The following is a 23,225-nucleotide window of genomic DNA, read 5'->3' on the forward strand; positions in this document are numbered from 1 at the left end:
GGATTAAGTATAAGATGGCCTATATCTAGCTACTGCAAAGTTTGTTCATAATTAAAAAGTTTAGATGCAATAGTGGAAGTATATTTGTAGAAAATATAGGGTGTAGACTTGAACGTGAAATATGTTGGAATACAAGACTGAACTCTTTTATGACGAAGAATGTTGTTTATGTTCACGGCATATATTCCTTTGTTTGTAAATTTGAGTTGAAGGTGATTGACAATGTCCATGATCATATAATTCAGTCTATATTCAGGTGTTGAAAAATCCAACTATAGACTAGCTATGGGTTCTGCAATTAAGGTATGTGATACTCTCAATGGAACAGAGTAAAGTTTTGTGTGGATAGGTTGTGGACCTAATTGTCTGTTGACGTAAGGTAAAAGTGAAATAAGCGTGACATCATGTATACTTGGTCTTTTCTCAATCGTGCTTGACTGTGTTTCCATCTTTGAGTATTGGGAAAGAGTCCCATTACATTCACGTTATTTTCTTGTGAACTAGTCAAATTTCCTACATCATATACATAAACATTGCATTCATATGGAAATGCAGTACCTAGAGACTTGATCCAGTGATCTTCTCGTTATCTACGAAAAGGGGTACTTAATGTTGGATTGTTTGTATCATAATAAATGTTTTCTACAATCCTAACCCTCATCGAGTGGTCAGGGGAATTAGAATGCCTCTAAAGAAGTTTGTTACCATCATTATCTATTTGAAATCTGTCCACCTATATTCTTTTATTAAGGGAACCTTTAGTTTCTCCCACACACATATGCAGATTAAGCCACATAGGTTACACTCAGTGTTAAAAATGTCAAAAACTTTGATACAGAAACTATGTCTGGGGAAATTACTACTAAATGAAATTCTAGTGATCAGTATATCATAAGTTTTACAATTTTTTACAGAACATTTTAAGATTGAGCACATGAGATCGGAACATGAATCTTCAAAAATACCTCTTAAAGGAACATGGCAGTCTTTAATTTGAGTATATGAATTTTCGTTTCTGTACCAAAGCTGATAATCTGATGACTGTACATACGACAACACTTTCATATTTCGAAGGATAATGCGAGGAAAACCAAAAAATTTGTTCGAGCCTGTGGTCCCATATAGACTTCACAGAGTGACACTTTGCTATACTGGGCGACCCGTCAGCCAGTATTGTCTCGTTATTGTTTATATTTATGAAAGAACATATATCAAATGACAAGTATCCTCGGGGACAAACTGTCCACCAGCAGAGATGCATGCTCGATGGTTAAATGAAAGGTGAAGATAACACGTGATATGTACGTATATGTTAGTAAAGAATACTTTTAATAGAAGTTGTTGTCCTTTTATATCGATATTTTCAAAATCTATTTCTATAATGTAAAATTTATACGGTACCAATTTTATGGCACCAAATGCGCATTTCGACAAATAATTCCTCTTCAGTGATGCTCAACCGAAATGTTTGAAATCCGAAATAACAATGAAGTTTTAGAGCTATTTTAGGGAAAAACAGTGTGACAAAAAAAAAATGGAGTCAAATTCGTTTAAGGATAAAAGCTATGTGTGAGGGAGATAATCCTTGATTTTGAAATGAATTTCTAAATTTTATAACAGTAATTAAATATACATCCTTTTTTTCAAGCTAGTAACGAAGTGCTTAGCTACTGGGCTGTAGAGACCCTCGGGGACTAACCGTCCACCAGCACAAACCTCGGCTCAGGAGTCATAATGTAAATCTTATATGGTGCCAATTTTGTTGCATCAGATGCACATTTCGACCAATAATATCTCTTCAGTGATGCTCAACCGATACAAGTAAATTAACAGTTTATTATTTGAGAGGAATAATTAGTTTCAGGTAAATCCGAAGAATCCTCCCACATACATATATTATTGCTAGCATAGTATACAGGTATAATAAACAGGTGCAGTAAATATAAAGCACAATATCCTATAACTAAATGGTTTACGACACAATAACGCCAATGTCAGAATTTCCTAGCAGAAAAAGCGTAAACATTTGAATCCGCTATAGTCTTTGAGGAATATTTATTTTCAGCTTTCGAGAACAATCGTGCGGGTTTTATAATTGTGTATACGTCAATAGTGGTTCAATATTTCTTGATATCAGTTGATATTACAGGATTTCAACAGTCTCGTTTAAAGTATGCATTTCGCAAATTTTATGACCCTTCTCATGTTATAATTTGCAAACACAACCTGTCATTAGCTGTTTTCCTCTTATGTCATTCTAATATTCAAAAACAGAGAAGTTAATATTGTACTAACTTTATAAAAAGAATAAACAAAGCAGGTTTAAATGATCCCTCAACCTAGTTAAGTAATGCGGTAACATTTGGTGGTTAATATTGTCGTGCCAAATGAAAAAGTGAAGATAACAAACAGTAATCAACCTCATAAATTCTATAAGGAATACAAAATAGAGAGTTGGGCAAACACAGGTCCCTGAATATACCAGAGGTGGGATCAGGTGCCTTGGAGGAGTAAGCATCCGCTGTCGACCGGTCACACCCGCCGTGAGCCCTATATCTTTATCAGGAGTAATTCATAGTCAGAATCAAAAGACTTGGAGTGCCACAAACGAGGTTGTAGGTATCAACCTTTTGTATTTCTAATCTGATATTTAGGAGAGATAAATCGTCAATGCCAAACAATCCCCAATATGGTAAGAAATCCACGATTCTTTACTTTTTATGGTTGAAGGTCCCTTGAAAAATTTCATTAAGTGAATATAACGAATAATGATCAATCTCATAACTACTATAAGCAATACCAAATAGATAGTTCGGCAAATACGGACCCCGGGACACACCAAAGGTGGGATCGTGTGCCTTGGAGGAGTAAGCATCCCCTGTTGCCCGGTCACACCCGCCGTAAGCCCTACATCTTGATCAGATGAACGGAGTTATCCGTAGTCAAAATCAGGGAGCGAAGATCCGTCTAACAATCGGTATGAAACACTTCAGACAGCATTTCACCCAATGATAGGTTGTATTGGAAAACTACATCGTTATAACGACCATAGAAGTTGCGAAATACTGACTTTAAACGAGACCGTTGAAACCCCTGTACCATCGATTTCTTGGTCAGTAGCTTGTCTCGATTTAAAAAACTGATCATACGCAGAACAAGCTCTTGCGTTTCGAATCAATTGAGAGATATAAACACCATATGCAGGTGATAATGGAATATTGCTACATAACTATGGGAAGTTCACGATGGACAGTTACCTGTGGGAGCGCTTTGCGCCAATGTCAAAGGGAGGTAATCCCCGGGTGTTTAGCGATTCCCTGGGTTTGCCACAGGGACACATTTGAATTTTAAATGGATTGTGCCAAACCTTCGCCACTAAATGTTGCACTTTAGCAATAAATTGTATGCATCAAGGATTAACGTATGGTTATGTTGATTATTGTGCTCCTTTGTTAGCTGACATTTTTTTATATTCATAAGAAACAGAATTTATCAAAAACACTTCTACTTGAGAAGAAAAATATCTTGTTGTGGCCTTCAATTCAATATTAATATGTATGGACGACGTTTTATCTATTAATAATAATAGCTTTCATTGATATGTCGACTCGATATATCCTTGTGAACTCGAAATAAAAGACACCACAGAGTCATCCACTTCTGCGTCAAACTTAAATGTTTTACTGAAAGTAGACATTAACGCAAACTAACGACTCAACTGTATGACAAACGGGATGATTTTAGCTTCTCCATCGCCATCTTCCCATATTTATGAAGCAGTATTCCATTATCACCTACATATGGTGTTTATATCTCTTAACAGGTTCGATACGCAAGAGCTTGTTCTGTGTATGGTCAGTTTTAAATCTAAGCAAGCTACTGACAAACAAGTTGATGGTACAGGGGTTTCAACAGTCTCGTTTAAAGTTAGCATTTCGCAAATTCTATGGTCGTTATAACGATCTAGTTTGCCAATACAACCTATCATTGTGTGAAATGCTATCTGGCGTGTTTGATACCAATTGCTAGACCGTTCTTGACACACTGATTTTGGCTGCGAATAACTCCGTTTACCTGGTCAAGAAATAGGTCTCTTGGGGGTTTGACCGGTCTTCAGAGGATGCTTACTCCTCCTAGGCACCTGATCCCACTTCTGGTATACCTAGGGGTCCGTGTTTGCCCATCTATCTATTTTGTATTGCTTATATGAGTTATGAAATTGATCACGGTATGTTATTTTCACGTTTCATCAATAAAAATCATCATAATGAAAACGAGAAGAATCAGTTTAATTCAAAATGCATTTTATGAACGATCTCTTAATGACAGATTCTGATATGAATTATCATTGGGCATGTTGAGTTCCTGATACTGGTGTAGATCGTTATTGCTCACTTGTGATGGCGGTGATATTTCGGCACTAGTAACATAGTCAGACGAACCTTTCTCTTGTTTTCTGTTATAGAGTTGCCTACAATATAGTAGAATTGATATGAATTACAGAGGCTTTATCGACTCGTGCAGAATATTCATAACCCTCAAACATTTTTACCTCAATAATATAACAATGACAACGACCAGGCTCAAGTTGATAACCAGTGAGATAGACAAGGCTGCGATGTAGGCATCCGCAGTACTATACTCGTCATTACTGACAATAGGTGACTCTGAAAGAAAACAATATTCAAATTTTAAATTCATTATTACTTTCGATCACTAGAAGATATGAAAAATTACAATTTGTGATAGACAACAATTTCCTTAAACATTCAGATTCTAGATTTTTGGGGGAGAGAATTATTTGAAAATGTTTAATATTATTTGTTGTACAACTATGGGGTAACTAACTCAAAATGACCCACAATAGGTAAGAAAGATTCTACAGAGATCAACAGATACATTCATTGGTAATACAGGTGTAAAACAGTACTGGTCGACTAGGTTCGAAAGATGAAAGGGGAAGATAACGAACAATGATAAGAAAAAGTATAAACGCCGATAACTTTGGTATCAAATGAAGAAACAGTTATCACTTTAGATATTCGAGTAAAACCGTCACTACAGTGTACATACCCTCCAAGGAAAACCTGTCAAGTGGAATTCGATTTGGGGAAATGATATTCCAAGTAAAGTTTTTGACTTTTTCAACGTCAAGGCTATTTAAGTTCAGAGAAATCAAAGAATGTTTGAAATTCAGAGTTGTAAATATCTCTAGACGTTAATTACATTTTGAACAAAACAGAATACTTCTCTTGTGTATCGTGTTAGCGAAAAATGTCAACGGTTTGGTTAATAAAAGCATATGGTATATTGGATTTACTTAACTTAGCATATCCTGTCAATTAGATGAAAATTGTTATTAGTAATATACTGTTGGTACACCCGACTGTGTGTGGGTAGTTTTACGCACTATTCTATTTGTATGGATTCAAGTGGTAAGTTGAGGAGGTAAATGTAAATATGTAACTTATATATATATATATATATATATATATATATATATATATATATATATATATATATATATGGCATGGTTTTCTTTGGAAGAATAACTTTGATCCCCATTGTGATTTCTAGTTCACGAAGGAGGGAGGAGGTTTAAAATGTTATATTTATTGCCTTATGCAGATAGTCAAAATGTCCTAAGGCTTGACCCAGGCAGCATTGCTGTCATGATTTATATCTAAAAAAAAAAACTTAGGTAATTGATCTTTACAAGAGCTTTAAACAAGCTTGATATTTGACATTTCGGTAGGTAGATGAAGTAATTGTTTATAAATATGAGTTCGACATTTACTTTCACTACAGTCAGCGGACCCCGTCCACCCAGAGCAACATGTGCAGGATCCGCCAACATTATCACATTCACCGAGGCAGTTCTGAGAACAATTCTGGGAGCAGTTTATTCCATATCTTCCTTTGTCACATGCTTAAATACATAAAATACAGATAATCTCATTTAATGAAAAAGGAGCAATACTATGTTATACGCCTATTATTGATCCGTCATTAACAGGTTTTGTCTTCTGTTTGTATTTCTGCGCTGGGCTTTCAAACTTATAGTAGTGCCTGATTTGCCCGCCCTATTTTGGAAAAAAACACCAGTGTGTGAAACAATTTGATATTTTTCGTTAATGTTTAAACTAAGATCTAGAACTTTCTTTGATAGCGTAGGTGATTTTGAGTAATATATAAACGAAAACATTGAAAACACGTACAGTGCATTACAAAAGTTATTTAGGACTTTTGAGTTGTTTTGTCTGTTTTTATCATGTCCCTTCGATAACTCTTCAATCAAAGTTAGGCGTTACAAAATGGGTTCTTTAACGTACCGACGCCTGCTGCAACACGAAACCTCCATTTTTAAGTTTTCATCCGATAGACCCGCGGCTCACACTTCTAAATGCCGAATGTTTGGTGAAGGAACACTCAATACTTATTTCTAGGACAAATGTTTGACATAACGAAAGCACGAGCGGGTCTCGAAATGACAGTATCCCTGTCTTAAGGCGAAAATCCTTACCACTGAGTCAACAACGTAAATGACACATTGTTATACATGAATATGATTATGGATTCATGCATTATTCTGAGGATAGACATTAGTACTCTAATATATATCATTATATCTCATATTTCACGGAATATTGATATATGAAGTGATGCTAAAATCTATGATGATGAAAATAGCATTAGAAATCCAATACCTATGGCTGCAAAATTGGAAAATGATAGCCTTTATGATACTGGCACACAAGGAAATTGGCAGGGACAAATAAAAAGATTACGAAATAAATTAAATCTTTCATCATTAGATATTAATGAAAGCATATTTTACAACTCCTTGAAGAATTACTATATTGATAATAATACAACTACAAAAGATCGAATTCTTTAAACGTGCAAAATTACTATTCTGTAGTAAAATTAGAAAGAACTATGAATTACAAGACTATTTGAAATTTCCAATAGTGAAAGTAGTATGCTCTAAATTAACAAAGTTAAGAATATCTGCCCACTCTTTAGAAATTGAAAATGTTATGTATTCAAAACCATGTATTCCAAACCGTTTCTCTCAGTTTTGTAAAACTTCTTTTGAAGACGATTTGCATTCTTTAAATAACTGCTTTATGTATAAAGATATAAGAAAGAAATATTACCCTTTGAACATCTACAATTCAAATGATGATATATCAAAGGAAAAGCATTGTAAATTACTATGCAACCTTGTCAATACAGTTCATGGTACAAGGTTATGAATTTGTATATGCATATTTTGAATTGTGCAACAAAAGTAAAGTGCTATGGTTATACTAATGGTATATGTATTACTAAATTGCATACATACAGTATGACGTCACATGTACATGTCAAATATATATATACCCGTATTCATATATATGTATATGAACTGTAAGTATTTAGTTTATTATCATTATATATCTCAAATTGTGAGTTCCGTTTACTTGATCAAGATAGAGGACTCACGGATGGTGTGACCGGTCGACAGGGGATGCTTACTCCTCCTAGGCACTTGATCCCACCTATGGTAAGTTTAGGGATCAATGTTTGGCCAACTCTTTGTTTTGCATTGCGTATAGGAGTTATGAGATTGATCACTGTTCGTAATTTTCACCCTTCATTGTGTAACATGATTGTATGCCAACATGTTTGGTGAATCAATAAAATGAATTAATATTTTTCAGGTAGGGGACAATTACGTTCACTTGGACCTATTTCAAAATGCATTCTTTTGTATTTAGCCAGTCTCATAACTCAGTCGATTATGGATGGAAGGTCCTTGGTGCCTGTGATCAGGATTAAATAGAATTCGAACTCTATATATGTGTGAATTTACATTCCAAAAGTTGTATATAGCTTGACGCCCAAAATAAGTGTAAAATTACTATTCTTAAACGACTACATACGATTGTTGCAGAAACTCCCTAAGTAACCAGGTGTACAGCTCTCCAGACAAGGTCCAGTGATTGGATTACATGTCATATTTCTGCAATGACTGCTGCAGTGATTTACACAATCTTTGCCGTAGGTTCCCATGGAGCATTCTAGAATAATATTAAGGGGAAACAATATCAAATTAATGATTTATCCCTCGAGCATTTCCTACATAACAATACACATTTATGTCAAACGTAGATAAAGACATAAAAAAACCTGACAGTTTCACGGAAAAGTATTTCCGACACTATATTGTTAATTGTTTACAAATTGCACGTAAAATAAAATGTTTATATATATTGTCTTTCATTTGCTGTACATGTATAATGTATGTATGTAACTTGGTAAACTGTATCCAAATCTTCACAGAAATTCTAAACATACAAAATTCCAATCATATGATTAATTTGAATTTTGTAAATAATTAGTAAAGAATTAATCCTTATTATATTAATGCAATATATGAAGTAGTTCAATATGCATTTGAATAACCTATACCAAATGTTTTTAAAATATATTTGATTATATATTGTATTTATTTATTTTTCATATTTAAAAACTCAAGCTATGCACACACTACTATTTGAAAGAACTAAACTTTGAAGAGATGCCAAGCATAGAAAAGTATACATCAAAAAACCAAGAAACGTCAAATTAAAATTACTCTGTTTGCAGTTGGGAGTCCTCCATCCCGGTTTACATCCGTGTGTACAGCTGCCTATGATATGGTCACATGACTGATTGACACAGTTCTCGTTACATCGTGCAGAGCAGTTTTCTCCATACCAGCCATTATTACAAACTGAACAAAAACCAATGGGCAATAATAACCGTTATTTCAAAACTTACACGATAAATCATAAACTTCAAAGATTTTTTTTTTGAAAGTATATAAAGGGAAATGTGATAGCACTTCATAAAACTGGTATAGCAAGACATTTCATGTTTCGTGTATACAACAAAACAAAATATCATCTGATCTTAATGAGTCGTTCGGGAAAGTATATACTACTCAAAATTTGATAAGGATCACTAGGTTATATGTGTGTAATTTACCACTAACATAACAAAAGACATAAATTTGACTCAGAAACGTGTTTACTCAGGTTATGAATGAAAATTCATGAACGGCATGAACTTTATCAATACGGAATGCTTGAAATCTGATAACAACACCGAAAGGCATTTCATTACAAAAAGTTCACAGCAAACCAGAGAAAGAATTACACAGGTTTTGGGGATAGTCCATCATTACACTTATTCGATGAAGTGTCAATACCGGGTATGGCCTCCCCTTGCATCAATGACGGCTTGACAACATCGAGCCATGCTGTCAATAAGCACCCGGATTTTTCCAATGGGAAGGTTGTTCCACTCTTCCACGAGGGCGTTTCCGAGCTCTGCCAAAGTCGTGGGTTGTGCTATACGGCGTGAAAGGGCAACCTGCAGCATGTTCCATACATGCTCAATCAGGTTCAAGTCCGGCGAGCGCGCTGGCCAGGCCATACGGATAATTGTCTTCTGCTGAAGGTACTGCTCCACCACCCTGGCGCGATGAGGACGGGCGTTATCATCCATCAGGTTGAACTCGGGGCCAACAGCACCACCGTAGGGTCTTACGTAAACATCGAGGATCTCATCCCGGTGCCGCACCCCCGTCATTGTTCCTCTCTCCAGGACATGAAGATCTGTTCTTCCATCCCTGTTGATTCCACCCCAGACCATGATGGAACCACCACCATAACGGTCATGTTCACTGATGTTGGCATCATGGGAACGTTCACGTTGTCGTCGCCACACTCGTTGCCTCCTGTCTGTAAAGTCCAAACAATACCTGGACTCATCGGTGAACAGAACTTGAACCCAATCATTCTGTGTTCAAGTGACATGATCTTCAGCCCAGTCCAATCGCTCCCGCCGGTGTCGAACAGTCAGAGGGACTCGAACACATGCCCTTCTCGAGTTGAGACCTGCATTGTGAAGCCGATTCCGTATCGTCTGAGTGGACACATTCACCCCCGAGGCGTTCAGGAGGTCGTTACGTAGGCTGGTTGCTGTCCAGAAGGGATGGCGTCGTGCCTGAAGAGCCACAAAATGGTATTGGCGTTGGGTTATCGACCTTTGACGACCACCCCCATGTCGTTGTGCTGCTGTACCAAAAGTTTGCTGTCGGTTCCAGGCCCTGTTTACAACGCTCTGGCTGACGTTTAGTGCATTTGCAACGTCACGTTGTGAATAGCCAGCGTCAAGCATTCCAATACATCTGCCCAGTTGTTCTGTCATCAGGCGACGCCTTACACGTTGAGGGGGCATTGTGTTGATAAACGTAGTGTAAACTCTCAAGTGAGTTTGAAATTTTAGAAAGAATCAGACACCGATGCCTGAGTGAAAATCGTGCAATGGTAGCAAAAGCATAAACTGTGATGAGAAACGCATTTCCCATGGCATGAAATGCACGTGCAAGTTTGTTGAAGACGTTTTTGATTTCACTTGGACACAATATTGCCAGTTATGCAGTTATTATTTTTTAAACATTAAATTATCTATTATCCTTATCAAATTTGAGTAGTATATATATTTCGCGTAATTGTGGTTTTCAGTATAACTCAATATAATGGTATTTAGATTGTATTCATGATATGTAGTATAATTAAAGCTATATTATGAAAAAATTTAATTTAGAATAGTGTAAAAAGTAAGGCATATATAGAAAATGGACAAGGAACCTGCAAAATGTACCCATTAAAACTATCCGATCAAATGGTCGTCATAAATGAATCATTGGTTGGAACAGTGTGTGTGTGTGTGTGTGTGTGTGTGTGTGTGTGTGTGTGTGTGTGTGTGTGTGTGTTTGTAAGCCCTGTCAATTGAACCAGTGAATAAGAAGGCACACGTGTAAATCAACACGGGGTCGGCCAAAGGAACACGGAAATGGTGGTGTTCAGTTGGATTTTTATAAAAATCAGCATAAAATCATTAAATAGGTCATCTACCATCAAAATCCTGAAGTGTTTACTTAACAGGATTTATGAGATGTGTGTAACAGGTGTGTAAAGATTTAGCACTCGTCCATCTTTTTTCCTTGCGAGCATGGCTTACACACTTTCGAAGTGCGCATGCTCTGTTTTAAATGACGTCATTTGTGATATCATCATAATGGAGTTTTCCAGGGAAAGAAGTTGGCCCATCTGAGGTAAGTAAACACGGTTGAAAGAAATTTTTTGCATGTTATCAATGGGTTTTTTATTACATAGACTGATTAAATGGTGTTTCATACCGATCGTGTTATGTACAAGCGACAGAGTAATCTCAGCGAGATTCGTCGAGGCTGGATATTTGGACTGACGCCTCGGAAGAGGCGTCAGTCCAAATATCCAACCTCGACGAATCTCGCTGAGATTAGCGACAGAGTACCCGAGTTACTGAAAATTTCGATGATAAAAGTGATAAATCTGCGTGAACTGTTTGGTTTTTTTTTTCTTTTTGAAATATAATCTTTGCAGTTAATGTACTCTGTATACTAAGAATTCATATTGATTTTGGATAGAATTTCACAAAAAGAAATGCGCCAGGTCCTTAGGAATCAACCCCCCTACCCCACCCCCCACATGGCACATTTTTTGGATGATTGGAACGTATACCCCTTTACATCTGTCTCCCTACTTTGAAGTTTTTTCCAACGCCATGACATAAATAATAAATAGATAAATAAATAAAAATGCAAAAATAAAAAGAAAGATGTATATGTATTCGGATTGGCATGTTCCACTTTGTCCGGGTTGAAATCCCTGAGGATGCAAATGTACATTACGCCGCACTGCTTGCAGTACGTACATGGTACAGCTACAGGCGTACCGCATAGGTATGTAAGTTCTACTAAGACTATAAACCAAACAGAATATGATATGTAAAACTATTACTCTGAATGCATTTTACTTGTTTACAATGTAGCCTGTCGGGCTGTGGTGTCACACGCGTGGTTTACACGTGCACTTTAGGTGGCAGTGGAGGAAATTCGAACGATGTTTGGATTATTGTCTCCTGGTAACTTTGGCAGTTACCTTTTGCTTTCAATCTACTTTTTAAGAATAATTCAACCCTCGCTAATCATTTCCAAGCTGCATTTCGATCTTGGAAGAATGATCTTCAGCTACAATACAAAATTAAGGGATGATGTTGTGTACTGAGTTTTTCTTGATTGTTTACATCTGTGATTGTTTATGTGATGTATAAACTGATCAAGCTGTACAGTGTCATGACATATAGTGGCATAGCTTCCATTTATATGCTTGCGCATCATTTTGTCAGAAGAAGAAATTTCTAAAATTAAGATTTTTAACATGTATATGATTATATGTGTTTGTTTGATTTTAGTATAATACTTGTAGAGAATATTTCAGTAATATGAAGTGCGACACCTTTAGACGCATGCATGTGGTGTTTGAAGGTCTCATCTGAAAGACCAGCAACTTTCTCTTTTGAATGCTAAATATGACGATGGAGCATTCACCTCACTACCTACATTTACACCCTAAATAAAGTACATTAGCATGACTCGAAACCATGATTTCTTCATCATGAAGCAAATGCTCTGTTACCACTGAGCTACCAATTTTTTAACATGAATTCATAGCTAAAAATTTTAAAAATTTATAACTAATTTTTTGGTTAATTCCATAAATATTATTCCTCTCTCTAGACACAATTCTGGGTAACCCCCTGCCTTTGGGGATATAAGCACATCATTTCTTTCAGAATGGGACAATGTCAGGAGAGCTTTTGTTATTTGTTATACTCTTAGTGTTGATGGCATCTATGAACAACAGGATAATGTTTTTAGATTATTATTTCTGATATCATATTTGTAAATTGTTTATGAGGGGTTGTTAAAGTTTGTGGACAAAAGGACACACTTATTAAAAATTCAAAGTTATGATAAGTAAAAAATATAGGAGATGTGTAACAAGATTGTAGATTTGAACATTTTAATTTTAATTAATTTTTATAAGTATTGATTTCAGATACATGTATGACATTGCATGCTTGATCGGGGAGGGGGGCTACAGTTAGATAATATTCTGGTCAGCACATTCGATAAACTACAGTTGTACATGGAACTCATTAAATCACTTCTTTTTCTTTCAGTGGTCTTCAACTTTTAATCTCCAAGAAGGAAATGTAATTAAAAGATGAATAAAGTATCCCTAAGAATACCAGAAGAAAGGCTGTGTTGAGAAAAACAGCACTTCCTCAGTACCTCAGAACTAGATGATAGCCCTTGTTACTTTATGCTGAATATGACACAGTACAGAAGATCTGATCATGAAGAAGTTACACCATTGATACACTTGCCAACTGCCAAAACTACTTTCTGATAGTATGACGAGATTAGAAGATATCATGGTGTAGTCATGACACAAACTGCAAATCTAAGATTGTCTTCCCCAGAGGATGAACAGAGTGCTTCACATGGATAACATTTCCTTTTCGAGTTTTGAAATTAGTAAGTATACAAAATATTTTAGGCCACATAGTCATAAAATTATTTTTTAGATTTCCATCCTTGCTTGGAAAAAAATGGGGCAGGTGGTGTATTTTTTATTTTTCAGAATATATATTTCCCGTTCATTATACTCGCATGTTGCTGTAGAGTGTAGATTACTTCATATTTTTTTTTACATTGTTTTCTTTGGACAGAAAATTTTCATACAGCAATATTATAATTGTTTTTAAGTGATTTTGAAGTACATTTTCATGTAACACTGAAGTTGAACATTCTTTTGTGCTTTTTTGAATAATAGTAATTTTTAGCTCACCTGAGCTGAAAGTTTAAATGAGCTTTTCCAATCCCCTGATGTCCGTCTGTCTGTAAACTTTCACATTTCTGACTTCTTCTCAAGAACCACTGGGCCAATTTCAACCAAACTTGACAAAAAGCATCCTTTGTGAAGGGCTTTCAAGTTTGTTCAAATAAAGGTCCACACCCCCTTTTAAAGGGAAGATATAATTACAAAATTGCAAAAATAGGGTTGGGTCATTTAAAAATTTTCTCCTAAAGAACCACTGGACCAGAAGAGCTGAAATTTACATGAAAGCTTCCTGGCATAGTGTAGATTGAAGTTTGTTCAAATCATGACCCCCATAGGTAGGATGGGGCCACAATAGGGGATCAAATATTTTACATACAAATATAAAGGGAAAATCTTTAAAAATCATCTTCTCAAGAAACACTGGGCTAGGAAAGTACAAATTTACATAAAAACTTCCTGACATAGTGCAGATTCAGGTTTGTTAAAATCATGACCCCCTGGGGTAGAATGGGGCCATAAAAATCTTCTTCTCAAGAACCATTAGGCCAGAGCAGATTACATAATTTACATGAAAGCTTCCTGACATACAGCTCTGTAGTGCAGATTCAAGTTTGTAAAAATAAAATTTCGAAAAGGTGTCGCTGTGTTTGGTGTAATTTTTGTTCGTTCTGCACAAACTTGCTCACTCAGCTTGACAAAGCCTAGGTGTTCATATGTAAATTTTTTATTTTTCGTAACTTAAAATGTCGTGTAGCAATGGTGGCCAGATCAAATTTTCCTTCCAACGTTATAATAGGACTAGACATGGGTATCATTTTGCATACAATTTAAAGTATGTTTTTGCATATACACATTTTTCTAATGCCTGTACACATTGAATTATTAAACACCAGGCACGTCCTCCTATCCCCTTTACAAGCTATGTTTGTGTGGGGTTTTTTGGAGTTAGATTTTAGGTAGGAGAAATCATGGCCCCGTGAGTAGGTTGGGCCACAATACTTAAATAGGGATCAAAGTTTTAGAAGCGAATATGTAGAACAAATCTTTAAATATGGGCCAAGGTGAATCAGGTGAGCGATGTGGCCCATGGGCCTCTTGTTTGAATATGCAGTTTATGCAGGATCAGGATATGCCATTGCCGTATCCGCTAATTAATGAGTCATAATTACCATCATTGTACCACAAAGCAACAGTCACTGTACTGTAGTTCTTTTGCTTAACATTATTCAATTCAGTTTGCCATCATCTTCTTCTAGTCTAAGACATGCACACTCAATAATAAAAGTTCCAAACACAGAATTGGGAAATGGCATGGTATCGCATACTTTCACATTCAATAGCATCTCCAGTAATCAATTTTAACAAGGCATACATGTGCAGTCACTTGACCAAATGCATATCACACTGCAACAGTCCTTCACAACTACCACATCTTTGGGTACCCTTATAATACAAACATGTCAAATATAACCACAACATGCCAAAATGTTAGGGTCAGTCATTGAAATGCTCTAAATGTTTGATATACAAGCCAAATATTTGTTCTCAACTTCTTTTTAAAAAAAAAGAAGGTAGAATAAAAAACAATGGGGTGGATAATTTTGAGAGGGGTGGGCGTGGATGATAATCTGTAAATATGAAATTTTATGTGGCCTTAAGTACAGTAAATATGAAAGCAGATCTTAGTATTTAACAATTTTGTTGATCCATAATTTATTTACAGATTTTATATGATCTTATTTTGTATAATTAAAATCTTAGATGATATGTGTAGAATAATTATATCATTTAGCAAAATGTAATGATTTGTAAACTATAGATACATATACATGTAGTAAATTTGTGTAACAATTAATACATTCAACCCAAAAATGAATTTGCATATTTTAATTGATTTTTAGCTCACCTGAACCAAAGGTTCAAGTGAGCTTTTCTGATCACATTTTGTCTGTCATCTGTCTGTCTGTCCGTCTGTAAACTTTTCACATTTTCGACTTCTTCTCCAGAACCACTGGGCCAATTTCAACCAAACTTGGCCAAAAGCATCCTTTGGTGAAGGGCTTTCAAGTTTGTTCAAATGAAGGGCCATGGTCCTTTCAAAGGGGAGATAATCACAAAAATAGGGTGGGGTCATTTAAAAATCTTCTTCTCAAGAACCACTGGGCCAGAAGAGCTGAAATTTACCTGAAAGCTTCCTGACATATTGCAGATTCAAGTTTGTTCAAATCATGGCCCCCGGGAGTAGGATGGGGCCACAAGGGGGGATCAAAGTTTTACATACAAATATATAGGGAAAAACTTTAAAAATCATCTTCTCAAGAACCACTAAGCCAGAAAAGCTGAGGCCAAAAATAAACATTGATTTGTTTGATGTACTCCGACCGACCAATCAAATTTGCTCCTACCCGACCATTTTTTCCAGCAATTTAAAACTTTTGGGGTGGGGGGGGGGGGGTCCCTTGAAAAATAGAAAATTCTCCTTATTCTAAAAGAAAATATTACAAATTTTCATGACGTTAAAAAAAAAAAAAAAAAAAAAAAACCCTACCTACCAACCCACCTTGAAAAATGTGAGTCAGAGTACATCAAACAAAAATATTTCAATGATGGCCTGAGATTTACATGAAAGCTTCCTGACATAATGCAGATTCAAGTTTGTTCAAATCATGGGCCCTGGGGGTTGGATGGGGCCACAATAGGGGATCAAAGTTTTACATACAAATATATATGAAAAATCTTTAAACATCTTCTTCTCAAGAACCACTGAGCCAGAAAAACTGATTTTTACATGAAAACTTTCTGACATAGTGCAGAATCAAGTTTGTTCAAATCATGGCCCCCGGGGGTAGGATGGGACCACAATTGGGGGGGGGGGGGACCATCAGTAAGCATGCCCCCTACTTTCGGTGTAATGGCAGTAACTGCAAAAACGAAGGCCATTGTGTACAATACTTCATTATCATTTAATGTTGTTCACGTTCTTCTGACCCAGGGATCGAATATTTTCCTACAATTTACAGTGGATCAAAGAGAATTGTTTTATAGTTTTTTTCTTCTTTATGCATATATGACCCAGTATGTCTCTGCAGAGCACAGATCTACATCTGGCATTTTCTAATTACTTAATGTTCACTATTTTTAGCGATCAATTAAGTTTTTTAAAATTAGTTTTTCAGTCAAAATTAGCATAAATATAAATCTATAGCTAACCAGGGGTATGATGCATGTGACCCAAATTTGTCATTATGCAGGGGCCTATATCTATTCTACGAAGTATATTTGATGCGCATTAAAGTTTGAAAATTTTAATTCAAAATATGCATTAAAACCGCTGTTTGAACAAGGCATAAGTATCATTTTAAAGTTACATATGTACGTAAGTATCTTTGCTAGATATGATGTTCAAAAAGATTAATCAGTTTTTTTAATTACTGATTAGATCACCTGAGTGGGTATAAGGATTGATAAACTAAGATTTTGAATTTTTGAAAAAGCTAACAGACAGATGAAAGAGCTTGATAAATACCATAATACAGTCCATCATAACATGGGTGCATGAAAATCAGGTTCTAGAGCAGATATTAATATATGTAAGTTGTAACACCCTCTTCATTAATACTGTGCATTTTGACAAAATAGTATATGAAGTCCAGTGGTTCCATTGAATTTGAACATATGTTGAATAAATATATAGTTAGTAGTGGTAGGGAACAGGTATTGCTTGAATGTGTCTACTAGATTTCTTATTAAATAACCTTCACTTTAATTTCAGTCAAACATAATTTTGCATCAAAGAGAAAAAGTGGCTTTGACATAACCTAGAAAATACAATATTCATTAAAAAGAGCATGGCACCAGGATAGCTAGATGCCCATATTCCCAGCAAAATGAGCCAGTCCTAAAGAGAGTCCACTAGAGATGAAATAAAACGCATTAAAATGTATTGAGAAAAGGTATATATATACAAGTTTTGATTTGCACCTTAAGAGTATATTGATAATTTGTATTTTGACAGCCTCCAACTGAAATACAGTGAAAATATTGCTGCAGTACTGTAATTATGTCTCCCCTCTCTCAGGGGAGACATATTGTTTTTGTACTTTTTGTCCGTCTGCCACAAAATCTTGTGAACACTTCTCCTATATGGCTTATCGGATAGACTTTAAACTTTGTACAATGCTTCATTGCCATTTGTAGATGTGTATATTGGTGGGACGGAAGGATCCAATTATTTTCCTAAAAGTTAATAGTAGATCTTAGAGGGGTGGAGGATGTAAAATACCTTTTCAACACTTCTCCTCCTATATAGCTTATTGGATAGATTTGAAACTTTGTACAATGCTTCATTGCCATTTGTAGATGTGCATATTGTCGGGACAGGAGGGTCCAATTATTTTTCTAAAAGTTAATAGTAGATCTAAGAGGTGTGAAGGATGTTAAAATAGCTTGTGAATACTTCTCCTATACGGCTTATCCGATAGACTTGAAATTTTGTAGAATACTTCAATGCCATTTGCGATGTGCATATTGCAGGGACAGATCAAAGATCCAAATGTTGTCCTTAATATGGTGGATTGTAGGGGTGGAGGGTGTAAAATAGTTTGTGAATCCTTCTCCTACGTGGCTTAATTATTGGAGTTCATAATGTTTATGTTCCTGCTCATGCTTTATCATCCATACCATGCAGTACATTAAAGGGTTGGAGGTTTCATTTGGAGCACTTCCAATTTGGGGAGCTGGGGATATATTTGTTTTTCATAAAAACAATCTGAAGTTATGATATATTTGTCATAAAATGTTTATGATATCTGTATCACTTTGAATCTTTAAAAATGATAATTGATGTGTGAATTAATATTTACAGCTGATCATTTGATAAACACTTACTTTGTAGAAATAGAAATTATGATTTTTATCTAATTGTACATTTCTTACTACCTTTTACGAAGACCTTTTACTAATCACTTCTCTAAATATTTTTGCAGATTTGTCAGAATGTTATGCATCATGATCAACAGAAAAGAACTTCACAGGTAGACCAAAGCTGACATGGGATGAGATCCTAAAACGAGACCTAGAGTTTAGAGGATTGGATAGGATCAATCCACTGGGTCGCCAAGTGTGGAAGTACAAACTTCAACCTCGACTGGACAGCCAGGCCTCACCCTTGCAAAAATATTAATTTGGCCTGGATAGTCAAAATGAGTGATGATGATGATATCAAGGTCTGACACTGTAAGCTCAGTAAGGGTAGATGCTGGCAATGGAGCTGTTAAGCAATACAACAAACAGGTTTAACATTGAACATGTTTATATACTTTTTTAGCTCACCTGAGCCAAAGGCTCAAATGAGCTTTTCTGATCACCTTTGCCTGTCGTCTGTCTCTCTGTAAACTTTTCACATTTTCATTTTCTTCTCCAGAGTGAACCACTGGGCCAGTTTCAATCAAACTTGGTATGCATCATCAATAGATAAAGGGTATGCAAAAATAGGGTGGGGTCATTTAAAAAACCTTTTCAAGAACCACTGGACCAGGAAAGTTTAATTCACATAAAAGGTTCCTGTTTTGTGCAAATCATGGTATCCGGGGGTAGGGTGAGGTCACAATCGAGTATCAAAGTTTTACATTCATATATAGTACAGATTCAAGTTTGTTAAAGGTCATGGCTCACAGGGGTAGAGTGGGGTCACAATAAGGGATCTAAGTTTTATATGTGAAATATATACAAGGAAAATCTTTTAAAATCTTCTCCTAAAAAACTAGATGCAGAACTAAACCCAAAATCGTAGCTCTTTGAGAAGATATTGGGGCAAGTCAGAGCGCTAGAGCTTCAGATGAGCCCCTTATTAAAAATCTTCAATTTACGGCACAGAAAAAAAGTGCATGGTTAAGTCCCTCTATCATTGCATTCCTGCATCGCTGTCTCATGAATTTAATATTAAATAATTCCTAACATATTTTCCCACTATACTTGTTTCCAAGCATACTTTCAAATATTCCTTAAACCCACATATAACCTAAAAACTCACAGCTTCAAGTGATTTTCTTTGTTGATGTAGCCATGTTAGGTATACGTAGCCAGTCAATTTGAACCCCAGTTCATTTCCATACTCGTACTCATTTTGAAACATAATGTCTGTGTGAACTAATATCCCCACAAATATTTTTAGTGAAATATTTTGGATGAAATCATCCCAGTTGGGTTAAATACTTATTATTCAAAAACTGTAGGTTTGAATATTGAACTAATCTCACAGCTTTCTTAAGTTTGGTCCCCATCCACTCCAGTCTGTTTTTACGCTTAACTATTGAAATGGAGTGTAAGGGATCAGACTAGGCTTTAATAGCATTATCAATTTTCAAAATCTTTAGAAAAATTATACAATTTTAGGTCACTTGAGTAAACTCAGATGACATATTGCTATTGGTCTGCGTCCGTTGTAGTCCGTCGATGTTAACAATTGAATATTTTTAACTAAATTCTATAACTGAAAGATGAAGATAACGAACAGCGATCAATCTACGATTCGAATAACAGAATTCTTTTCAAATTTAGTATGAAACACACAAATTTACATTAAACCTTCCTGACATAGTGCATATTCAAGTTTGTTAAAATCATTTCCCGGGAGGTATGGTGTGGTAACAATAGGGGATCAAAGTTTTATATACTGATATATTTAAAGGAAAAATCTTTAAAGATATCTCTTGAACTATTTAAGCTAGAGCTTTCATATCTTGTATATACAATTTTTATGGCAAAACAAATCTGACCTATTCAGTGTGTCCTGAACTACATTGTGTTTAAGGTGAAACTTATACGGTACCAATTTTGATGCACCAGATGCGCATTTCGACAAATAATGTTTCTTCAGTGGTTGGCGTGGGTTCGAATACTGCTTGCACCGGTAAGTGAGAAAGTTTCCCAGTTTACACTCGGAAGGTCAGTGGTCTCTTCCCAGGTACATTGTATCTGGGTTCTCTCTTCCACCAATAAAAACTGGGCACCACCAGATAACTGAAAAATTGTTGAGTGTGGCGGAAAACAGCTAAAACAATCAATCATATTATGTTCTTTGACCTTGTGACCCTGAACTCCGAGTTTGACCTACTTTTAAGAAAGTATAACTTATTAAGTATATCCAGGACTATTTTAGATAGGGCTTTCATGTATTGTATATAGATTACTTATGGCAAAGTCTTTCATATCATACCAAGACCTATGACTTCATACCTTGGTCTTATCCAGAACAGCAATATCATGCTTGTCATATCTTTGTGTTATATGATTTCATTTTAGTAATGTTGTGTTCTTTAGAGGTAGGTTTGGGTCACATTATTCATGAGAATAAAGATTGATAAAATAGCATTTAAAAATCAAAACAGCAGGGCCAAGGTGACTCAGGTGAGCGATGTGGCCCCTGGGCCTCTTGTTGATTTTGATATTTGTACAGATATCATTTGTATGAGAAATGGAACTCTTTTTTTTTCTTTTACAAATACATGTATTATCATATGGATCCATCTGTGTTGATTATTTAATCAAAGGACTACATTCAATGTATTAAATGCAAATTTATTGATATGTCTGTGGTTGAATTACTCATGTATGTATACATTTTTTTGGCACATGCAATTACATATATAATGTATATATATATATATATATATACTAATTGTACATATAACATCTCCTGTAATATAATAAAATATATGACTGAGAATAAAAGACCTGCTGTTTTCATTGCTACCATGGAACATTAAAAGATTAGACTAATTCAAATATCTTAATGAATTCTGTAATATATGAATTTGATATTTGTATACAATTGCCTCACTGGTGTTGAATGTGAACTTTGGTTTATCATTTCAGTTTGCTCTTTATATCAAATCAAAATTTAAGACAAATAAGGAATTATTTCCGAAATTGGTTAATATGGTACATTGTAGTAAAATAATCAAAAGTTTATTCATATGAGATAGCTAAATTCCACATGGATAACCAGTGACTGATTCTTAATTGTCAACATTTTCACCAAACAGTTCAGAAATTACCCCGGTACATACTATTGGGGGATTATAAAATTCCTTGAAAAGTGACATATTTTTAAATATCACCTTTTCAAGGAGAAAAATCCCTTTAAGTATATGAATCCTATGAAGAAATTAAAAGAGAGGTGGCTATAGGTATATGCGACCCACCTGATCTTTATTTTTCTGCAACATATTCAAGTGTGTTTTTATCACTTGTATGGTGAGATTCATTTGTGGCAAGAGCTGTTATGATGTCCGAGTCAGAAAGCACCAGAATCCACTAGGAATAGTTTTAGATCTATGGAGCGCCAAATTAACAAACTCAAATATTTGAAGATATCTTTAATTATTTGAAGATATTATCAATTCATTTCATGCACCAACATTGCAATCAAAGATCTCTTCAAATAATTAATATCTTCAATTCTGCATTATATATATATTGCGAGCATGAATTGAATTATTGATATCATTATTTATTCTGCTGAATTGATGCACGCAATAATTTAATTGTTACTCTCCTCAAATGAATTATAATTTAATGATACCAACAATAGAATTAATGCATGCTACAATTCAATTGAAGAGAGCAATAATTCATTAATGCTAACATCACTTAATGTGCACAATAATTGAATTATTGCTCTCTTCTATTGAATTAATGATATCATTAATTAAATTGTTGCGTGGAATAATTATTTTAGAGAGATTATCTAATTGATATATAATCTTCAATTCAAGATATCCACAATTGAATGATTTCTTTAATTGAATTGTTGCTCTTTTAAAAAAAAAAATGATGCGCGCATTAATTGCTTATGAAATAGCCTTGTATATATAATTAAAAAAATCCTCCATTGAATTAAAAGAGATAATCAAGTCATTCATACAGAGCTCTAAATTAATTTTTGCGAGCAATATTTCCACCACATGGATGTGCGCATCAATTGAATTAATGAGAGCGATAATTGATTTGATGTGCGTATATTATTGGACTTTAATTTGAGCTTATGTAAAACATTAATAAGATTTTAAAAATCAACCTGGTGAATTTGTATTATAAAGGTCATGAGAGGGCACGTCCAGTTTTTGAACAAAAACAGAAGGTAATATATTCCCTTGAATTTGCAATTGGTCATCTCTGTCCTCAGATCGGCAGGGAAAGGAGTGGGGGTCCAAATCACTTTTATGAGGGAGATTATTTCTCATTCGAAGGCGCGAATTGCCGATGTTCAGGGAATGTTTTAAATCTCTACTTGCCTTTCGAGACTGGACTAAGTTCATCAATAAAACTTACAAATATGTAACTTGAATTTTACCTTTCGTTATTATAGTTCAATTTATGTGCAATGTACCAGGTTCAATTGTCGGTGTGTTTCAGACGTGGTTAATGAGGGGGGGGGGGGGTCCAACACGTTTA

The 23,225-nt window shown here is 35.2% G+C and overlaps 1 protein-coding gene and 1 long non-coding RNA gene across 2 annotated transcripts; one reads left to right on the forward strand and one right to left on the reverse strand.

Moving 5' to 3' along the window:
* Positions 1-4,268: 4,268 nt before the first annotated feature.
* Positions 4,269-8,682, reverse strand: LOC130054346 (uncharacterized). The gene is made up of 4 exons (XM_056163892.1): positions 8,624-8,682; positions 7,929-8,066; positions 4,553-4,667; positions 4,269-4,471 (listed from the first exon to the last, which is right to left on the reverse strand). The coding sequence occupies exons 2-4, from the start codon at positions 8,056-8,058 to the stop codon at positions 4,306-4,308; spliced, it is 411 nt and encodes a 136-aa protein (XP_056019867.1). The 5' UTR covers positions 8,059-8,066; positions 8,624-8,682; the 3' UTR covers positions 4,269-4,305.
* A 2,093-nt stretch (positions 8,683-10,775) lies between these two features.
* On the forward strand, positions 10,776-21,500 carry LOC130054355 (uncharacterized). The gene is made up of 4 exons (XR_008802660.1): positions 10,776-11,262; positions 11,369-13,462; positions 17,542-17,722; positions 18,755-21,500. It is a non-coding gene; the product is annotated as an uncharacterized LOC130054355 (long non-coding RNA).
* The last annotated feature ends 1,725 nt before the right edge of the window (positions 21,501-23,225 follow it).

The sequence above is a fragment of the Ostrea edulis genome, chromosome 4 (genome assembly GCF_947568905.1).
Source record: "Ostrea edulis chromosome 4, xbOstEdul1.1, whole genome shotgun sequence".
Taxonomy (NCBI): domain Eukaryota; kingdom Metazoa; phylum Mollusca; class Bivalvia; order Ostreida; family Ostreidae; genus Ostrea; species Ostrea edulis.

Bases quoted from the DNA above. Each gene is read 5' to 3' on its own strand.
- LOC130054346 (XM_056163892.1), bottom strand. From the start codon at position 8,058: ATGGGAACCTACGGCAAAGATTGTGTAAATCACTGCAGCAGTCATTGC. The intron at 4,668-7,928 runs GTATGTAGTCGT...GTTTTCTTTCAG, and splicing joins AGGGAGTTTCTGCAACAATC to AGTCACCTATTGTCAGTAAT. The intron at 4,472-4,552 runs GTAAAAATGTTT...ACTATATTGTAG, and splicing joins GTCATTGTTATATTATTGAG to GCAACTCTATAACAGAAAAC.